Source organism: Pseudorasbora parva, chromosome 19 (genome assembly GCF_024679245.1).
Source record: "Pseudorasbora parva isolate DD20220531a chromosome 19, ASM2467924v1, whole genome shotgun sequence".
In the NCBI taxonomy this organism is placed as follows: Eukaryota; Metazoa; Chordata; class Actinopteri; order Cypriniformes; family Gobionidae; genus Pseudorasbora; species Pseudorasbora parva.
In genome coordinates this window covers 9,638,581-9,659,537 of record NC_090190.1, presented here as the reverse complement: position 1 = coordinate 9,659,537, position 20,957 = coordinate 9,638,581, and the positions used below count along the sequence as shown (strand labels likewise).

General features: G+C 37.1%; 1 protein-coding gene across 3 annotated transcripts in view; it reads right to left on the bottom strand.

The window, feature by feature from the left end:
- The window catches only part of csmd2 (CUB and Sushi multiple domains 2), a 367,226-nt gene that overhangs the window by 92,193 nt on the left and 254,076 nt on the right, over window positions 1-20,957 (bottom strand). For all 3 annotated transcript variants that reach the window (XM_067426365.1, XM_067426366.1, XM_067426367.1), the window contains 5 exons: window positions 10,802-11,004; window positions 7,465-7,656; window positions 5,342-5,480; window positions 4,771-4,958; window positions 198-392 (listed from right to left, as the gene is read on the bottom strand). In XM_067426365.1, coding sequence (XP_067282466.1) covers window positions 198-392; window positions 4,771-4,958; window positions 5,342-5,480; window positions 7,465-7,656; window positions 10,802-11,004 — 917 coding nt within the window. The remainder of the gene's footprint in view (window positions 1-197; window positions 393-4,770; window positions 4,959-5,341; window positions 5,481-7,464; window positions 7,657-10,801; window positions 11,005-20,957) is intronic.

Below are 20,957 nucleotides of genomic sequence, written 5' to 3'. Positions count from 1 at the left end.
AGATGTCCCTAGTGTTTGCCAAAGTGAAATTGCAGTGTGTTCGAAGCATTCCTCAAGGTTACATTGCAAAGATGAGCCTTTGCTTATTTTCAAAGGAACTGCAACAAATGTGACAAACACCAGGTTTTTGACAAAAGAAGAATGCATGGTTACAGAACATATTTACAAAACAGTATTTCCATTATTTTTTTTTTTACCTATGCAAACAGGTTTTGGTTTGTTCCAGCCTGGCTTGCTGTCTCCCCCCATGATGCAGGTGAGTGTGGCATCTCCCTCCAGCATATAGCCATTGTCACAGTAATAGGTAACAGTTGCCCCCAATTTCAACTCCGTACCAACACGAGTACCATTACGCACCAGGCCTGGCTCAAAGCACGACTCTCTGGGATTTTCTGTTGAGGAAAAGAAAATGGGGAGAGGGACAAATAAGAAGGAGTGTGAGAGATGATGATTTATGGCTATTTGTGTACGACTGATAATCCTGTGCGCACAGAGACCTCTGCATATACACACACTCGCTATGCACATAATGCAAGTAAAAACTGGCTTTGGTAAGAAAATAATACAGGATTCTCACAATTCATGTGTGAGGTATGGTAAAAGTTTTATTACGGATGCTGCTGGTGCAGACTGGAAATACGAACAGCATTAAATACTATGAAAGGTCAGTACTAGAGAGAATAGGATTGTTTTCTCTCAAAAGAATCGCAATTGAGAAAAAAAAAGTCTCTTTGAGAGAATAAGTACACTTCAAAGATGCCTCACCCAGATTGCCAATTCCAGAAATATGCTACAGCAACCTACATGCCCCGTGGAGCATGAACAGTGACCCAGGACAGATTAAAAGTGACACTGGGCTAGATCAGGTCTGCTGACTACCCAAAACAGTCCGTCACCCAGCAGGACATGTGTATGGCGCACACCGCATCCTTTTGCCAAAATTAGAAATCAATCATTCTTACTACATATCTGCATCGCACAGCAAAAAATGGGTTGCATGCAGTTCTAGTTGAGATATTACTTCCTAACATAGTTACACTGCATTGTTTGTGCGGATGCTCGTGCCCTTCATGGCAGACGGTCCACAACTTCATCTTCCTACACCTGGCTCCTACCAAGACGAGTGCATAACGGGCAGTAATTAAGAGTGGACCACAGCCAGTCTTAAGTTCTAGTTCAGGTGTCCACTGATGAGGCTGCGAATGTGTGTGTGTCGTCGAGGATGTGTTTGTATATTTGGACTTGACAAATGTTTGAGCTGGCAGGGAACAGTTCGGACGGGCAATGGAGTGTGTATGTGTGTGTGGTGTTTATTTAACTGTCGGTCAAGTGTGCAGAGCCTTGGCCCACATATCGCACCTCGGAGGCCAATCAGACGCGGTTGGGAGTCTGTGAGAAGCTGATTGGTCTGTAAAGAGGTTGACAGCACCTGAAGCTTGTTCCAACAGCAGCAGCATGCACAGATGAACCAATGTGACCCTGTGCCAGACCGGCTATGCTAATACTTCTGTCAGGGTTAAGATGAAATAAACACACTTTTCATGTATTTATAATTTGCTTCTACGTTATTAGTTTATACTAATTCATTGTGAGGAGACTGGGGTCTGGAACTGGAGCTTTTGAAGTGCCACACACTGTGTCCATCTGCTGCACCAGATTGAGAGAATACTGTTCCTCATTCACCAAGCCCAACAGAGGGTGATCTAAAGATCATGGTCTCTCTTGCTGACCACTGCATGCTAGCAACGACTATCCGTAGCTAGTGTTCTAGCGTGGTCCACTCTGTCACGTGGTTTCTTGACAGAGACTCTAAAAAGCATTTTTAACACAAAAAACAAACAAAAAATTATATTTAAGCTGTAGTTGTTGTTCTGAAGCAGTTGCCTTTCTGGATGATATGAGATCAGTTTGAATTTCACATTCTTTACAAATCTTTAAAAACTAGGGATGTCAAAATGTATGTGTTAATAACGCGTTAACACAAATTCATTTTAATGGCACTAATTTTATTTACGCACGATTAATGCAGCGCACATTTTTTGTTTGTTCCGTGGCGAAGCCTGTAGTTGGAGAAATAGAGATAAGCCATTGACTTAAAGGATGCAGCAAGAAAAGGGTTAACATTAACATTACTATTCTGAAACACGTGCAGTTATAACCTACTTAAGCTACCACAGTTTATATTAAACTATCAACTTTTATTAGACTCCAGGTCAAAAGAAAAGTGTGTTTTTACACTGAGCACATTCTCTGCAGTTTGAGCGTGATGTGTGAATACAGTGCAAGCTCACGCTCGCTCATATCCGAGGTAAATCATTAACACCTTCACCAGGTTACTTTTCTGAACAAGAGCACTCCCGAGTCCGTGTTTCTCACAATATTCACGTGAATCGCGGCACAGTTCGGCACACACACACACACACAAAAAAACTGGCAGTTTAATAGGTAACGTGCATTTCTTAAAGGGGCCACACTATATTCCTACTGGTGGAATATGGACCTCCTCCAGGTATGGTGTGGTACTGCTGCGCTCACAGGTCTGCACGACAGTTTTCACATTACCAATTTTTTATACGAACTGTGCCCTATTCTGAATTAAACTGCCAGTGTAAAAACACCCTTTATTTCTATTTTTAAAATGAGAGAAATCACTGCTTATTCTGAATTTTTAAGCTCAGGCTTAAGAGACATGAACAATTTCTTTGAAAAACATCTATGACTTTGATACATGTCTATTCTTCATGCTCTGTTGAGTATGGTTTCACTAATAATAAACGTGCATTTGCAAAAAGCATGCATATTTGTCCATACCCATATTGATTAAAAATGTAATAAATATCTGAATCGATTGACAGCCCTATTAAAAACTCACCAGCCATTTTATTACACCTGTTCAACTGCTCATTAATACAAATATCCAATCAACCTATGCAATGGTCAAGACGATTTGCAGAAGTTCAAACTGAGCATCAAATTGGGAAAGAAAGGTGATTTAAGTGACTGTGAACATGGTGTGGTTGGTGCCAGATGGGCTGGTCTGAGTATTTGCTGATCTATTAGGATTTTCGAGCTAATAGAAAGGCAACAGTAACTCAAATAACCATTCGTTACAATCGAGGTCTGCAGAAGAGCCTCCAACCTTGAAGCAGATGAGCTACAGCAGCAGCAGATCATACCGGTGTCAATCCTGTCAGCTAAAAACAGCAAACTGATCTTACTAAACTACAATTCACACAGGCTCAGCAAAATTGGACAAAATAAGATTGGAAAGATTCTGATGAGTCTAATTTTCTGGGTAAGAACTTGGCATAACATGAAAGCATGGATCCACCCTGTCTTGTATCAATGGTTAAGACTGGTGGCCCCTTAATACCAATGTAGCATTGTTTAAACGCCATTGCCTACCGGAGTATTTCTGCTGACCATGTCCCTACCATTATGGCCGCAGTGTGCCCATCTTCTGATAGCTACTTCCAGCAGGATAATGTACCCTGTCACAAAGCTCAAATCATCTCAAACTGGTTTCTTGAACATAACAATGAGTTCACTAAACTCAAATGGCCTCCACAGTCACAATTACGTCAATAAGGATCAAAATTTCTGAGGAACGTTTCCAGCACTGTGTTAAATCGATGCCAGTTCTGAAGGTAAAAGGGGGTCCAACCTGGTGTACCTAATAAAGTATAGTACCTAATAATATATTAAAATGCCCTCTTCCTGTGATGGCGAAGCAGAATTTTCAGCATTCGGCAGTGTCATATATTCCTTTAGAAATCATTATGATATGCTGTTTTGTAGCTCAAATAATTTTTAATTTAAGTTTTTAAGGTCAAAAGAAAAAGATTAACTTGAAATAAATGTGTGGGAATTTTATATATGTCAGTTTTGATCAATTTGATGGGCCCATAAAAATAAAAGTATTAAAAAAAAAATACTTTTTAACAGTATGCACATTTTTCCTTGATTTTTTCCAAATATGAAGTTATATATGAACTTCATATTTGAAAAATTCAATAGCAATTCAAGTATTTTTTTTAAAAAATACATATATATATATATATATATATATATATATATATATATATATATATATATATATATATATATATATATGATACTTATATATAAGTATCTATGTCTCAATAAAAATATGTCAGAACAACATTGAAAGACATTATTTTGTTATAAATATATTTTACATAAATGTCTGCACATTCTTTACAACTGTCGACATAAATTAATTACACACACAAAAAAAGCATTTTATATAAATTCCTGATGGTCCACTGAGGCAAAGATTTTTTGACTCTTGGTGTGTCTGATCGGACAATTCTGTCAAGTCTAGATAAACAAATAAGCCAAAGTGAGGTCAGTAGTGCACATACAGGGACAGCAAACTTGCATTTGTTCTCATTTGCGCAAAGCCTTTAGTGTGACAGCAAAACATTGATCAAACGCCAGCTTTAGTGAGCACATTCCTAGCTTTTCATTTTCCTAATTCTTCTCTAGACGACTGCGAGAACTGCCACGGGTCGATAATTATATGAAACACAAAAGCGAGCAGGAGAGGGTGATCAAGGCAAAAGTGCTGTTGCAATACAGTATACTACACATACAAAACAACAGAAAGCAAAGAGCAAAGACAATTGGAAAATTGGGGTCAATCTGATACCATTATTTGAGCAAATTCTCATGCAATACAGTTATAGAAGGTGCCTACAAAATGGGAACGGTGTAAATTATTCCTCCCACCACAAGGGAGCAACATACCAGTGTACTGAAGGACAAATCCATTGCTGCTAAGTGAGGCGTCGCTGCGGAAAGCCAGGAAGAGAGTGTTGGAGCTGCTCTCAATGCGCTCAGGGACGTCGGTGCCATAAAAGCTGCCCAGCAGCTGGCTGAGAGAATCAGGCCCATCGTAGATGTGCAGGAAGTCATAGCTCGGCTCTAGACTAAAGCTGACGGGAGAAAGAAACATGTATGATATTAAAATGTTTTAGTTCATTGAAATAAAGTTTAAATTAAATATAAATATTAGATGGAAAACCTAAACTTAAATTAGATTAGATTAAATTAGAAATGCTGCCTTACTTTTAAGTGAAAAAAGTTAAAGTACTAAAATAAAACCTGAAATAAAAATAAACGTAATCTACTCAAACACGCGCGCACGCAAGCACACACACAAACACAGAACATTTAAAATTTAAAATATAAATAAATACTTCAATAGTATATAAATGATACTAAAATAATATTTCACATTTATGTATTGTAATGGTAATGTAGCTATTTATTATAACTACAGGAAAGTAGGAACTTTAGTCTTAGAAACCAGTCTTACTGATTGAAATTGAGTGATATGATGTGGTCCGGCGTTACTGTTACTGTCCAGTCACATTCTCTGCCATGAGGATAGGGCTCTGGGTATTCAGGGGACAGGATCAGTCCACTGGGACCAGTCAGATTCCCTCCACATGGAGCTGCAGTACAAAGTAAGGGGGGAAAAAAGCTGGAAAATGCTTATATGTCTTTTATCTAGAATAGTGGATCTCAACCATGGGTCAAGGACCCACTAGGACTTTAGAAAACTTTCAAGACGGCCTCGAGATGATTTCAAACTATATAAAACAAGACTAAACAAGCATTAAAGGGCTAGTTCCCCCAAAATTCTGTCATCATTTACTCGTATCAACACACACATCAGTTGTGGTAAACATAAACTCAAACATGCTTGCTTGATGTGAGAGAACCAGTAAGGTTTATTCTCGCACGTAGCAAGTACGCTTGTTTTCGCTGATCATTGTTTATGTGTGAATAAAAGTCGGACCCTCTTTATATTAGGTGGCCTTACCTACTATGTACTAACATTGTAATTAATCATTTGATGCAGTGCACTTATTGTGTACTTACATTTAAAAAAAATGCCTGCATGTAATTATGTCTGTAATTAATTTCTGTAGTTACATTTGTAATCACACAGTTGGCACTTCCCTTACACCTAACCCAACCCTTAAACTGACCCACACCACCACACCTGTCCCTAACTCTACCCGTATCCCACCTCAATATCAGCAAAGGTGTTTTGCAATACAATTTGAACACAGTAAGTACATTGCACTTATTTTTTAATGTAAGTACACAGTACTTAAGGCCACCTAATATAAAGTGGGGCCTAAAAGACTATATTCAGTGTGTTCATTATATCAAGCTATCCAGTCTTTTCAAATAATTTGGACTAAACTGCTAGATTCATATGGATTTGGAACTTTTTGAAGCGAGAAAGTGGTAGTTGCGTAGACTGTAAATGGAGGGACAAAAATCTCAAATTTTTATTTAAAATATCTTAATTTGTGTTTTGAACTTACGAGTTTGGAACAACATGTTACTCAGAATGAGTAATAGATGACAATTCATTTGTGGGTAAACTTACCTTTTAAAATGAACTAAAAACCATACAAAATTGTATTCCTTATTTTATTGACCCCCTTAACTGATTTTCATTTATGACCCAGGATGCCCACAGACTTGAAAAAGCTTGATATATGGGGAAACCTGGAAAACTCATCGGAATTAATAAAATCTTAAAATGCCCTAAATACTTATTTTACTAGGTAGAAATTGAGTAAAAAAAATATATTTAAAAGATTCATTAACCTTACTCTTCATCCAGTAACTCATGAAGAGCTGTAAAAGAGGGTCCTCAAAGATTTTTGTTGGACAATAGGAGGACTTGGAGTCGAAATATTTTGAGAACCACTAATCTAGGATTCCATTGTAATTCTGCTTAAAAAAGATCAAAAATTACTGTTATGACTATTTGCACACAAACACACACAAATCTAAATATCATCCATAAACAACAAAGGCATGTTCTCAACTCAGTAGGCTCATCAAATGTCAGGTATTTTACCTGGTACACATTAACACTCATATTGAGTTTAACTGAACAAGGCAATAGACTGTAAACAGCTGGCCATGTCCAGCGGAAATAATAATAATGATAATGATATCTTTGCTGTACTACACATACTCATAAATTAGCATTCCCATGCAGTCAATTTTGTGGCGATTACTCTTATGTTCATAAGATGTGATTTTAAAATGTGTTGCGTATGTGTTGCATTTATTTAATTGGGTGCAAACTAAATCAGTGAACTAAGCCTTGAACAAAGACAACTGAAAGGAATTCTAATATGACTTAAACCTTGAGTCTATTTAAATCTAGTTTGCACATGTGTTTTCATTTCATCACTGAGTGTGTCGTGTACCACAAAATACTTGATACCTAGCTCATTGTATACCATGTTTTTGTGACATTGATAGCTTTGTCCACTCAAAGAAAATCCTCACTCTTACAGTCCAAATATGATGGATAATGACTGCGTGAAGTTGGAGGGATCAAGGTGGGGGTTGGTTGAGGATGGGAGTGTGAAATATAGAGTTCTTAATCTGGCATTCTCATACCAGAACAGGTGGGCGGATCAGGCTGCCAGAAGAAACGGTTGTTGATTTCGGTACAGGTGATCTTGGTCGCCCCCTGTAGGAGGTATCCGGGGTCGCACTGGAACAGCACATGATCCCCTGGCTCTCTGCTGTCTCCTATGCGAGTGCCATTTGTTGGAATGCCAGGGTCATTACAGGAAGTCGCAGTTGAAACTGTAGAAGAATAACATCCAGTCACAAAATGTTATGTAATCAATGGATCGCTAAGAACCCTCAAACACAGGTAAGAGCATCCTAAGTTGATACTGTAATAATATATTGGCCAAACAGATTTAGTAATTTGTTGGACAAAACCGGTAGATTCACGTGGATTTGCTTTACAATCTCTTTATAAACTTTTTTCAAATCTCTGATTTCATTTAATATGTATCTTCATTTGTGTTTTGAAGAAAGTCTTATGAGTTTGGAACGAAAAACGAGTTTCTGAACAGATCTGAGTTTGCACCCTGGAGAACTTAAATGTTATCTATCTATCTCTAAAAGTTTTTATTCAGGGCAGTTATACTGGCTTGCGAAAACCTCTCATTAACCAACTCTACCAACAGTGTCTACCAACAGAGTATAGACACAATGCAAGTAAGAGATTTACCGTGCATTGTTGGCAGCTTCGTTGATTATAACGGAACTTTGTGAGATTGTGATGAACTGACAATGCAGGGTTTTAGCGATTGTAAAGGGAGCAGTCTTGGCTTGCTTTCGAGGCTACAGCCTATATAATCCATTGAATAAAACAATTGTTTGTCACACTCCTAAGAGGACTTTGTATGCTGCAAAGTTTCAGAAGTGACATTCACATATAAAAGCTGGATTCACCCTTTATGGGACATAAATATGACATGTTAAAATAGTAACACATTAAAGCAATGTAAAGAAAGACTATTAGATTAATAGAAACATTCATAGCAAAATATGTACATTTTTTATTTATTTTTTATTCCAATTATTGGTAAAAGTAATGAATTGTAAATAATCTTAAATGTCTCACTGTACACTGCTATGGTGGAGTCCTTGCTGACCCTACATCTGCACTTTGAGCACCATCAGAAGCACTGATTGGATTCTGGAACAGAGCTTGGCCTAATATTCCAGAGTGGTTCTCAACCATTTTGACTCTACAAGGACTATATTTGAAGGCTAGATATTTCTAGAACTTATACTAGATTGACAAAGCAGACCATTTTCAAAATGTATTTACATAAACTAGGAGAGGCAATATATTAAAATAACTCGAACTATTTATAATTAATTAAACTAATTAAATTAAACAATTTAAGAAGTTTCAAATTTACTAATTAAATTTGAAACTTAAATTTGAAACTACTATATATATATATATATATATATATATATATATATATATATATATATATATATAAAAAGATTAAAGCAAGCAAAAATCATTATGAAAATAACCATGATTTTTTTTTAATTTTTTTTTTTTTTACATTTTATTAATTTCTGTAACATTTCCAGGTCCAAAAATCAGCATTTCAAAATTCCCTCATATATCCAATTCTATTTTCAAGACCTTGGGAAATCTGCCTCTTACTGTAAGTAAAACGACAGTTACTGAGGGAATTAATTAAATAAGCAATAAAGTAGAATGTCAGTTTACATTTAGAATTTTATGCTCTATCTCATTTTAATGCTTGTTTTGTCTCAGTTTAATTTTTTTTTACAGTCTCCTTGGAAATGTGCATGGTTGGGGTGCACTCTTCTAGACTGAAAGACAGAAAGTCTGGTGTCATATGCATAAACATTTAAGTCATCTAATGGGTTGTGGTACTGACCTACCAGCCATATGAATATCTAATAACTGCTGTAAACCTACCTATTAGCTACACAGTTAGGCACTTCCGAGCACCCACATGACAGCTCTAGTCTGCATTCTTCTACACAGTCATTTATTTATCTAGGCACCGGAGTTTTTGTGGTACTGAAATAACATGGGGTTGATGCATAATGACATTTCTTTTTACTCTTTATGTAAAACCTTCAATGTTATTTTTTTGGGTCTCTAAGGCATCATGCATGAAATCAGGATTCTCTGGTTGGAGTGATGGCTGATGGAGGTGTATGGGGATGGTTACCCTGGTTACAGGCTGACAGCAGACAGAAGCACATAAACCTTGGGCTTAACGGGTTTCATTTATTGTCAGTGGAGAGGTTGTGTCTGCTGGGCCGTGCTGCAGGGTGGGTGCTGTCAGAAGCTTTAGGAGAAGCTCAAAGATGGTGCTTCTCAGCTGTCATTCTGGAGCTCAAGCACTGTCTCCCACTAGCAAGGTTTTTATCAAAAGTTTCAGGATGGTGCTGGATGGAAACACTAAGATTTATGTAATGCAAATTAAAAACTAAACAACAACAACTTATATGTCAGCTCCAAAGTGCTCTATGTTAATTATTTTTGACTGTACTTAAGCATAAAAACAGCATCATATGTTTGCAGAGATTTATTTATGCTAAGTTCAAATACTTGTTTCTCAGAAAAACAATGCTACAGCCAGTTAATCTACTTTGAAATGTTCCCTGTTCTCTCTCGTCTCTCTCTTTGTCTCTTTGGAATGTCTCTCTCTCTTTTTTGGGGGGGTCGTTGTGATCTCGTCCACTCCCAATTTACCAAATAGTATTTAGACACCCTGGGTTGTCAGTTTGAGGAAAACACAGCCTATTGCAATCATGAAAGCCAGCAAACGAACTGGGTCAGCCAATTTGAACCATGTGCTGTCAATATTACATACTGCACCTTCAAGGTGGATTTATTTTTTTCTATTCAGTAAGACATAAGCATGAACTACAAAAGAAGTACATTTATCAATTTAACTCCTGGATATGAACCAAAAAGCATGTTATTGAATAATTATTGATAATGACAATCTTTGGAAATGGAATGCATGTAAAATGGAAATACATTTTACATTTAAATTCTGTTTCTGCAATATTCCGGTTAATATATTTGCAACCCAGATGAAGATAAGTTTACCTTATCTGTGCAACCGCCCACTATACAGCGACCTTGGTTCTGGAAGATTTTTTTCCAGTTCATATTCTACATTGACATTAAAAAAGTAATAATAAAAATAAAATAATACTAATAATAAAGACATCCAAGCCTTGAATCAAAATCAAATAGCGTCTTGATGAATCACAACAATTTGATTTAATGCACAAAAGCAAAAAAAAAAAATTGTAAAGGAAATTCACCCCAGTTCACCCCTTTAAAGCATCTACAAGCATTGTTAACTTTGTGTGGAGCTGTGAAGCTGAATGAGAGTGAATGGAGTCCGAGTAAAACACATACCTGAGAACTGCAGAGCGAAACCCTGCTTGCTGGTGAAGAAGTCGGTTGTGAACTGCAGACTGACAGAGTTAAAAGTGCTGTGGAGGTCTGGAGGAAGTGTAGAGCCACTCAGCTCTTTAAGCAGCACACCTCCATCCTGAGGCCCATCCCAGATCCGCAACACATCATGCACCTCTTCTGTGTGGAAGACCAGGAAATGCAACCTGTGGAGTTACACATACAATCATAAAACAGTCAGATTAGATTAGATTAAAGATGGTAAAAGAGGGGAGGCAGAGAAGGAAAGCAATCATATCTATACGATATGGTGCCACAGGCAAATATAAGTAATTTGAACCAAAGTGTTAATTTATACATTTTCGCAGGTCACTAGTTATATAACAATAATTTGTTCTAAGAGATGGTTCATTTTAAGTTGCCAGACAGGAAATTAGCACTTGGATGGTACTTAATATTAAAAGGATATGAAAGGGAGAGAGATAGAGAGAAGATAAAGAGAAAAATAAAACTCAAAAATAAGTGACAATTAATCGACCGACAGCTGCAAAAAAACGTATTTATAGGTAATACATATAAACAAGAATATTCATGAATGAGAGAAAATATTTTTTTCAGCTATAAGGTGGAGCATGCAAGGATTTAAGCCATTAACCTTTAAGAATGAATTAAATTATATAAGGACTTATCTAAGGGATTCATGTATATGAGAAATGCCACTTCCAATCTGAGGGAAATGCACTTGTTTTCTGCAACCTAAATGCCACAACCGGGTGACTTTACTAATGCATGAGGTACTGAATACTTAACTAACAACGCGTCCTCCTCAGATAATTATAACAGAAATAGCTCTGTACATTGTCACTGCAGGTACTGCAATTTTTCTCACCTCTTGAGAACAGCCTACTGCATTATGATGTACATTAAGGGCAAACTTACCAGGGCTGACAATTCTTTCGAATTAGAGAAAAGTAAAAAAACGAAAATACAAATATAAATGACAAAATAATAAAATGGTGAAAAGCACATAATCAAAAAGTGCAACACTGCAAAAATGGGCAGATAAAGCATTCCAGAACCCATTACTCCATTTCTAAAGGAATGAAATCAATAGCTTAAATAAATAAATAAATACAAAACCCCAACGTTTTTGGTCCTTAATTATAGTATATTCAAGCTGGTTATTATTCTAGTTATTATCATTATATTTCAGAGTTCACTTTTCTCACACTAATGCTGAATATCTGCTAACTCTTTATTTTGATGTTCTTCCAACCGACATTATACTGACTGTAAGTCATTTTGCAACTTGTCAACTTATTCTAAAAGTTAGTAAGATTTAGTAGACGCATAGATGCTTATAGTTAGTAGAATATCTAAAGTGGACCATCTAAATAAAGTGTAACCAAACCTTCTTCGTCCTGTGTTTAAAGGTCCCATGTCATGGATTTTTTTAAAAAAATATTTTATAATGTTTCCTGGGGTGTACTTATATTGTAAGTATGGTTTTTACATCAAAAAAAGTCATAATTTAGAAATAAAAGTTTTTTTTTTCTTTTTTCTATACCCTCTGGCTGGAATGCTCTGTTTCAAGGGGCGTGTCTGCTGTGAGACTTTAGTGAAAACACCCACTGTTGTGATTGGCTGACAACTTTGCATTTGAAATGAGTATTTCACTGTCAGTCCAGAGAGAGACGGAGAGCTGTGGGAAGGATTGACACGACATGAATACAGTAAGAACTTCTGTTGAGCAGCTTAACAGCGTCATTCATTATAACCGCAGTTTGGACAAGTGTGCACTGCAGATATATGTCTGATTGAAAGATCTGAACATTATAAAGAGTGTTCTTTGATCGCTCTCTGTAGTTTAATCATTTAAATAACAGACTTGTTTCATGCTACTAACAGAAACGACCTGAAGTTTATCGTTTTAGTCACTGGCTTGATTCACTGATGCATCGAGACGGCCAGCGCCGGGACTGACAGTGTTAAACTATTTAAAAAAGGAAAGTCTGTGTGAACTTGAATGATTAGCTACACATCAGAAATCACTGATCCAAGATCAGGCATTAATGAACACTAACTCACTGTTTGTGGCGGTGCTGTCGAAGCTGTGCTGACATCGCGACTGATAAACTGAACCCATTCTCTACTAATGCTCTGGGTAAAGCAGAGGAAGGGGAGGAAACCTTTCCTGGTATGACGTCATAACAGGAGATTTCAAGATCAGCTCGTCTGGGCTGACATTTTCTCAAAGGCAGAGAAAGACAGCTAGAACTCGGTTTACACAGTTTAACATTTCTAGCCACTTGGGGGCAATATTCAGAATATGAGAACTCATATTAATGTTAAAAAACCTCATAAAATGAAAATTTCATGCCATGGGACCTTAGCCTGACGTGGTCATACTCAATTCTAGTCAGAATATGAGTCTGAAACTGCTCCATTGGGCTGTGATAATGGGCCGTGTTTCAACAGAACCAGGAAAGACCTCAATTGGATTCAATCAGAGCAACGAAGAGACGCATTGTCAAATGTCAACAGAGCTCAACTGCACTGTGTTGCCAAGCCCACGTTTTTTTCCGCGGGTTGTTTTCTATGTCCGTGGGTTGAAGCGACTATTATGTGATATATAGACCCATGAGTGTGAATTTTAGCAGGCAACCTTGCCAAAATAACACACATTTTACCCCCCAAACACCTTTTTTTTTCAGAGAGAGAGAGAGAAAGAGAGAGAGAGAGAGAGAGAGAGAGAGAGAGAGAGAGAGAGAGAGAGAGAGAGAGAGAGAGAGATCCATGGTTTAAGAAAATAAAAATATATTTCTGTAGAACAATACAGACATTAAAAAAAAAGTCTTGAAATAAATAAAATAAAACATAAAATGATATAACCAATCTCAGTGTAACTGGAACAATAACAATTTGTAAGAGTTAAATCATCAACAGTTAGCAATTTGAAAGGAAATTATGTAAATGATGTCAGGAGCCTGCTTTTAAGAAGCTGAAGTAAAAGCCCTTAACCAAGGAGGCGGCGGAGAACTTTGTCACACAAACACAAAAGCTCATTAACACAGACCACGCTGCATTAACACAGAATAAAAATAAAAATAAAGATAAAAACAAAACAAAACAAAAATCAGTAAGAGACATTGGGTCGAGTATGGCAATTCCATGGATTACTGCAGTTTTATTCTAAGTGAGCAAGAATAAGAGCTCATGTGTAAACGTTGACCTTATCCGTCATGGTTCACAGGCCTTATACACATGGATGACTTCCGGACCGGTAGGAAACGTATTGATGTTTCAAAAGCTAAGTTAGGTACTTATTTCTAGAAAACAAACATGCACTCCATGACTCCAGTTATGCATTAGAAACCAAAATACTGTCTGGTTATTGAAAACCAAAGGGATTTTATTAGATATGCAATCCTTCCATTCACAAATGACTGCTGTGGGGATGAAAATAACAAATACATGTGTATTTCCACTGTATTGTTGATATGACAGAGCATGCATACCAGTAGCAAAGCGATTTGGCTTACTGTAATTCACATAAGTGAATTAGCAGAGCTTCTGCAGGTTTCCACCTCTCTATGTGCGAGAGTTTATCCACCCATAAAGATGTGAGTGGGAAGTATTTCTAAATCCCAGTTTCAATTTAATATTGTGTGTGTTTTTTTTTTTTTTTAGAATTCAACAAATCCATCTATTCAGTATGAAAGACACATATAAACACACAAAATACAGCAACTATGCGAACTACAGGTATTTGACTCTGCACACAGTCTGGGTGTAAAATGAAAGAGCTCAACAGTTATTTATAGCTGTGTATACAATAAAGGCCCTGCATCTAAGAGTGAAGCTCCATTCACACTGACACCGACACAGCAGTGGGAACTCGTTCATTTTCAATGGAGTCGCTGATTTCTACTGACAAGAGCGGCAGGGTTCAGTGGCGACACAATGAGGTAGAGTTTGTCTTGGGTAAAGTTTTATGCAATTAGGATATTTAATTATTCAAATTAGGGACACTTTTTCCCAGTCATCTCAGTGGCAAAAAAAAGTGTCCCAATCAACCTTGAATTCAACACATACAAACTTGGTTTCACTATCTTTTTGGGGACTCTCCATTACAGAAAAGAGAAGAGAGAGGAGAGAGAGAGAGAGAGAGAGAGAGAGAGAGAGAGAGGAGAGAGAGAGAGAGAGAGATGAGAGAGAGAGAGAGAGAGAGAGAGAGAGAGAGAGAGAGAGAGAGAGAGAGAGAGAGAGAGAGAGAGAGAAGAGAGAGATCCATGGTTTAAGAATATAAAAATATATTTCTGTACAACAATACAGACATAAAAAAAAAGTCTTGAAATAAATACAATAAAACATAAAATGATATAACTGAAGAGAGATCCAGCCAGAGGGCTATTACAAATCTGATAAAAGAATCAAATTATTCCAACCCCCTCGACCCATTTTGCAACCCAAAGTTTTATCACACACACATTGTGGCTTTCTGTGAGGAAACAAGCACTTCAGAAACCGCTTCAGACCCAACATCCATCGCATCACTGCCGACAGGACAGGTCTGTGTCATGCTAATGATAAAGTGCTATATCTATGCAAGTGGCAGCTGGTTTCTCAAGGGGCAGCAGGCGAACAATGATGCACCTATTCCGTTACTGCCAGCCAACTTTCTCTTTGCCTGTAAGATGCAAGAACCAGCTTGAGTTGAATTTTAGAAGCTGGTCTACTGGTGGCACCAACAAGCATCACCAGAAGTTCCTATCTCAATGTCCTAATCTAGCACCAAATCAACAGTAGGGGTGTAACGATTCATCTACTACATCGATGTATCGATTTATATTCCTATGACCCAATCTGTGCTCTGCAAGTTGGCCCTTTCGGACGACATATATCTATCTAATATCGTTTTAAAAGGTAATCAATCGATTGTATTAAGCACGTCGGACTTTATATGGATGTTTTTTTCTTAGGCCTTGTAAGGCGTTAAACGTTACTCAGTCTGCCTATATATAGCTTTTAACAAAAATATCTTCATTTGTGTTCCGAAGATGAACAAAGGTCTTGCGGATGTCCAAAGACATGAGGGTGAGTAATTAATGAAATAATTATAATTTTTGGGTGAACGAACCCTTTAAAAAGAAAGGTTCTTAAATGGTTCTTTGGCAGGGTGTATGGTTCCATGAAGAACCTTTAATATCCAAATAACCATAACCATAACAGTAATAAAAGTAATTAAGTACATGTAGCTAATTAATATTGATCAGTACTTATTCGTGTAACTATAAAGCAACATCACAGTAAAAGTGTAACCTACTTTCATTATATGTTCAAAATCGTTCTCATTTAGGTGCTGGAATGCGATGGTGAGGATCAGGGTTTCCATATTGGGATAAACTCAGTACTCTTCCTAAATGTTAACTAGTTCTTCTTAACATAAAGGCTTTCCTTGAACTCAGACCTAGCCGTGATATTTAGCTAATTAACCTCAGTTCCTGAGTAACCTCAGGTCTTCGAGGAAAGAGTGAGCCACTGATACTGAGAGTAGAGCGGAGGGTCTTGCCTGAACAGTCATCATACTGGTGCAGCTAATCCATACACCGCTATCGCTAACTAATCCTCATGTTCATTTTTTTATTTTATTGAAATGCGTTTTACTCTTTCGCCTATCCTTTCCCGCTTCTCCCTCTATTGCTCTACAACTCTTTCATGTAATCCTCACTGATGGGATGGCGGTTGGTAGGGTTATGGGGAGCGTTGGCAGGAGAGTGGGTGGTTACAGTCTGTCAGATTTGCATGTTGAATACAAAGGGGAAGGTGGAGGGAGATGAAAGACTAAACCCCACGAGCTTTGATTTGTTCCCCTCAAACCACGCAAAAGGTAGCGGTCAACTGCATCTCAGGTGATGGAAAAATACTTCTGATCTCAACAGAGGTCATCCACAACCTGATTTGCTTACTGTATTCTTTTCCAAAGCATCTACTCACTTAAAAACAAGCTCAAGACTGAGCCAAGACTCCTTTCCTTCCAAATTAAACAACTAAAACCACCATTTTGAAGTTGGTCACAAGAGCTAAGCAAAGTGTTGCATGCATCTTTAAGAAACAAAGTGGTTCAATTAGATGTCAAATGAAGATCCAAAGAAAGGGAGAAGGAGAGGAAGAAAGGCGAATGGAGAGGAGAGCTGTGTCACATGAATACCAAACAGCAGCGCTACCCCGGGAGTCTCGCCCGCGTTCCTGCTGCAATGACTTGGCAGACAGGGAGCGACGTGCGCTGTGAATGCGTGTCTGTGGATGCATTTATTTGTTTATTCGTTTTAACCACTTGAGAGTCAAGTCACTTGAGAACAAAATCTGCATTTAGGATATAGCAAGGACGGTGTTAATTATCCTGATGGGGACGAGAAAAGAGAATCCATAATACAATAATGAAAAGCACATTTGAAGACATGCACAACATTACGAAAAAAAGAAGAAGAAGTAACCTTTGAAAGCATGAGATGAATATCTAATGATTTTTAAGAATTGCAGGTGTTTGTGATAATGTCAATGACAAGAGTACTTGAAAGCTGGGTGAGAAATTGAGTTTCTTGAAAATCATTCCAGTCACATATTAAGCAATCAGTGAAAGATCTGGTGTATATCGAGGAAATTCAAGTGAATAATGTAGCATTTTTGTAAATAATCCGTAGATACATAGTAGGATTTAAATATGGAGTAAATATTGTGTATATAATTCGGTTACACTTTAGTTTGGGGAACACTATTGACTACGACTTTTGCCTCAATCAACTAATTTACAGCTTATTAATAGTTAGTAAGCTAGTTTTTGTAGCATTTAAGTTTAGGTATTGGGTAGGATTAAGGGATGAAGAATAAAGGCATGCAGAATAAGGCATTAATATGTGCTTTATAAATACTAATAAACAACCAATATCCTAGTAATATGCATGCTACTAAGCAACTAGGTAATAGAAACAATTGCCTTCCTGAAGAACCAGTGATTAATACAGTACGAATGCGTCAGAGCCTCTTTTGCATAAAGGCAAAATGTATGAATGATATGTGTGTAGCAAGACAAATAGAAGAAAATCCCAATTCAGTATTAAAGGAAATGCAAAATATCTGAATTGAAATCATAATTCAAGAAAAAATACCAATCGCAATCACAAAGGTTGTTTTCACACCTTTTTCAAACAAAAACAAAGTTCACATAAACAATGTCTTAAGTGAATGTAAAGATCTCGAAGAAATCATATCAACGAATCAACATATTCGATCCGTGCACTACTGTAGTTCTTAAAGTGACAGCTGCCTGATATAAGAATATGTTTTTGAAGAATATACAGTTTTATTTTTTCAATTGATTATTCCATTTCTTACTTGAATGCTGTTTTAGGTATAATTTTTTTTAGGTATACTATACTACTGTACCTGGAAAATGTAACCAATTTTTCAGCCAAGTATTGTTTTCTGTATTAAAAGAAGTTTTGTATCACTCATGCAACCACCTATGATATATATATATATATATAAAACAAAGCATTGTGACTGACATAATCAAATTAAACATTAAAAACATTTGATTATAGAAATATGCATTTCCCTACTTTAAATACTGAATTTTTACTTCTGGAACCTTACGGCTGGACTCTTATAAGGATGCCACCACTTGCGGATAGATCATTGTAAATCAACAGGAGATTCTGAAGAAGAAATCAAAATGATGTCAGAATATCAATACAGTGCTGCCTTGCAATCACAGCAGTGATGGTCCTCATCTCTCATTGCAGCAGAGTATAGAACATGAAGCCGCTCAAGGGCACCTTTATCCACATATCTGTGCAGGACATCTCCATTATCCCAGATGGGGACGACTGCAATTTGGATGGAAGCTATTTGATTAAAAAGAGGGGAAAAAAACAACAACAACAACAACAAGATACTATTATTTGAATATAAAAGAACAGGGAAAAATGCCAAATTCAGTCCCAGACCATGACCTGTTTGCCTAAGAACCAGGCTGTCCGTTTTAATGAAGTGAAATAGAAAAAGTGATTCATTTATTGCATCATTCATGTTGCTCAATGCAGTTTTTCCAGAGCAATGAATGGCTGAGAGAATATGGTTTCAAAAGGTATCAAGGTCAAGGCCACAATATCAAGACTCAAACTCCGCTAGCATCCTAATAAGGATTAAACTTTATCTTCAAACCCTTAAATCTGAGGACAAGAAACTTCATCAGAGAGGTCATGCTTGTGGACTATATTCACCAGTAAACTTCTGCTAACGACCAAACCAACAATAACCAGCACAAAATAAATAAATAAATAAAAACAGCCTGTAATTTATTACATAACATGAGCCATTTATTTTTTATAAAAACCCCTTATTTTAATAAACCCCCTTAATTTAGAGTAAAATACGGTGGGTGGAACTAGCTGATGCATTAATGATTAGTTATCTTAATCTGCAGTGTAGGCAGATTGGAAAAGTCTAAGAAGCAGTTCTCAGTCTGATTCAGCAGATGTGAGGTCCTGGCCACCTTAAAAACAAGTGCACAGCACTTTCTACCCACAAAACACAGTCTCCTCCCTACTCCACTGTCAGCCATCCCCACTGCAAAGTGCTCCCAGGAGAACACCGGCAGGAGAACCATCCGGGTGTTTATCATCAGATTATTCTCGGTGCGCGTGAGCACATTTCCTCCATTTAGCAAAGTATTGGATTTGGGGTACATTAACCTTTTAGAAAAATTGTGAGTTTCAAACTTTGACAGTTTGTATATTGAGAGTAATGACCAAGGAGACATTGCAAGTGAAGATGGCACAATTTCACAGCTCATTAAAAATAATCCTCATTAATTGATTGATCAACTTTAGAGTCTTCAGAGGTCTTTCTCTCCCCTGTGCCTGCCCAACCAGCTGATAAAAAAGCAACTGATCAGATCAATTATACATAGGCTTGCCTATGCTTGCATGTCCGGGGCACAATAACACTGAGAAGATTTATTTATTTATTTTTCATTATTATTAAAACTCCATATGACAATTACTTTATAAACTAACAAAATGTATAATATTCTTGCTGTCGGGCAGAAGCTTTTTTCTCCATACTGTGTAATTTTTACTGTTACTTTTTTTCACAAATCATTACTATTGGTCACTCTTTAAGATTGTCTGTGCAGGTTTTGCAAATATTTAACCAATAAAAAGTATTGAGAAGAGTATTTGACAAAACCGCACAACTCCATAAAGACCAATCCAACGCTCTCCATTGACTTTGTATTGTGGGAAGCGGTCGCCTTGTCATTTCCTACTTATAACAAAAAGACTGAACAATGTCTAAAAGCTGATATGTGACAAGGTGTACAGCAAACATGCTAAAAAAACACATAAGTAACTTTTTATAAGATGTCGACACGCAAGAGCATTTAAGGAGACAAAAGTGGATACAGACATGTATCCGATAAGACGTGAAGCTTAAGCAGGAATGGGTCAACTTTTGGATCCTGACACTCAGTATGCCTACGTGTGCAGTAAACATTTAGTCAAATATCCAAATGTCAGTTTTATATATGATACTTCCTATCACTGATTACATTTCCCTCCAGTGGGCGTAGTTATCAGTGTAATATAACATGTCACGCTCAGTCTCAATTGCCTGTATCCACTTTTGTGTTCTTAAACACTTTTTTTGGGGTCAACAGCTTATAGGTTCTTTTCTGTACACCTTGTCACATCAGCTTTTAGAGATGGCTTTTAAAGGGAATGGGAAATGAGACTCTTATTGGTTTATTGCACGTTACGCCCAAAACACACCCATGCCTCATTAAGAGACTATGTACAACCGTTTTGGACCATGAGCCTGGAATGCCTAAAAAAAAATTCCGTCATTAAACTAGCAAAAGTTGATTCGGACAGGCCTTAAGTGCACCTGCGCCATGTGCTTCAGACCATGCTCTTGGATCGTTAAAATAGGACCCATAGTCTAGCATTTGCATTCAAGTCATATCCTGTGCGTAGCACTTCATCTTTAATAACATGAGATTTTGGCTAAATGATAGAAAACATAGCGCCCACATAGCTACAAAAAAACTATAACTTGCAAAATGATGAAATTATACACTTAGTTCTAGTGCGGACAC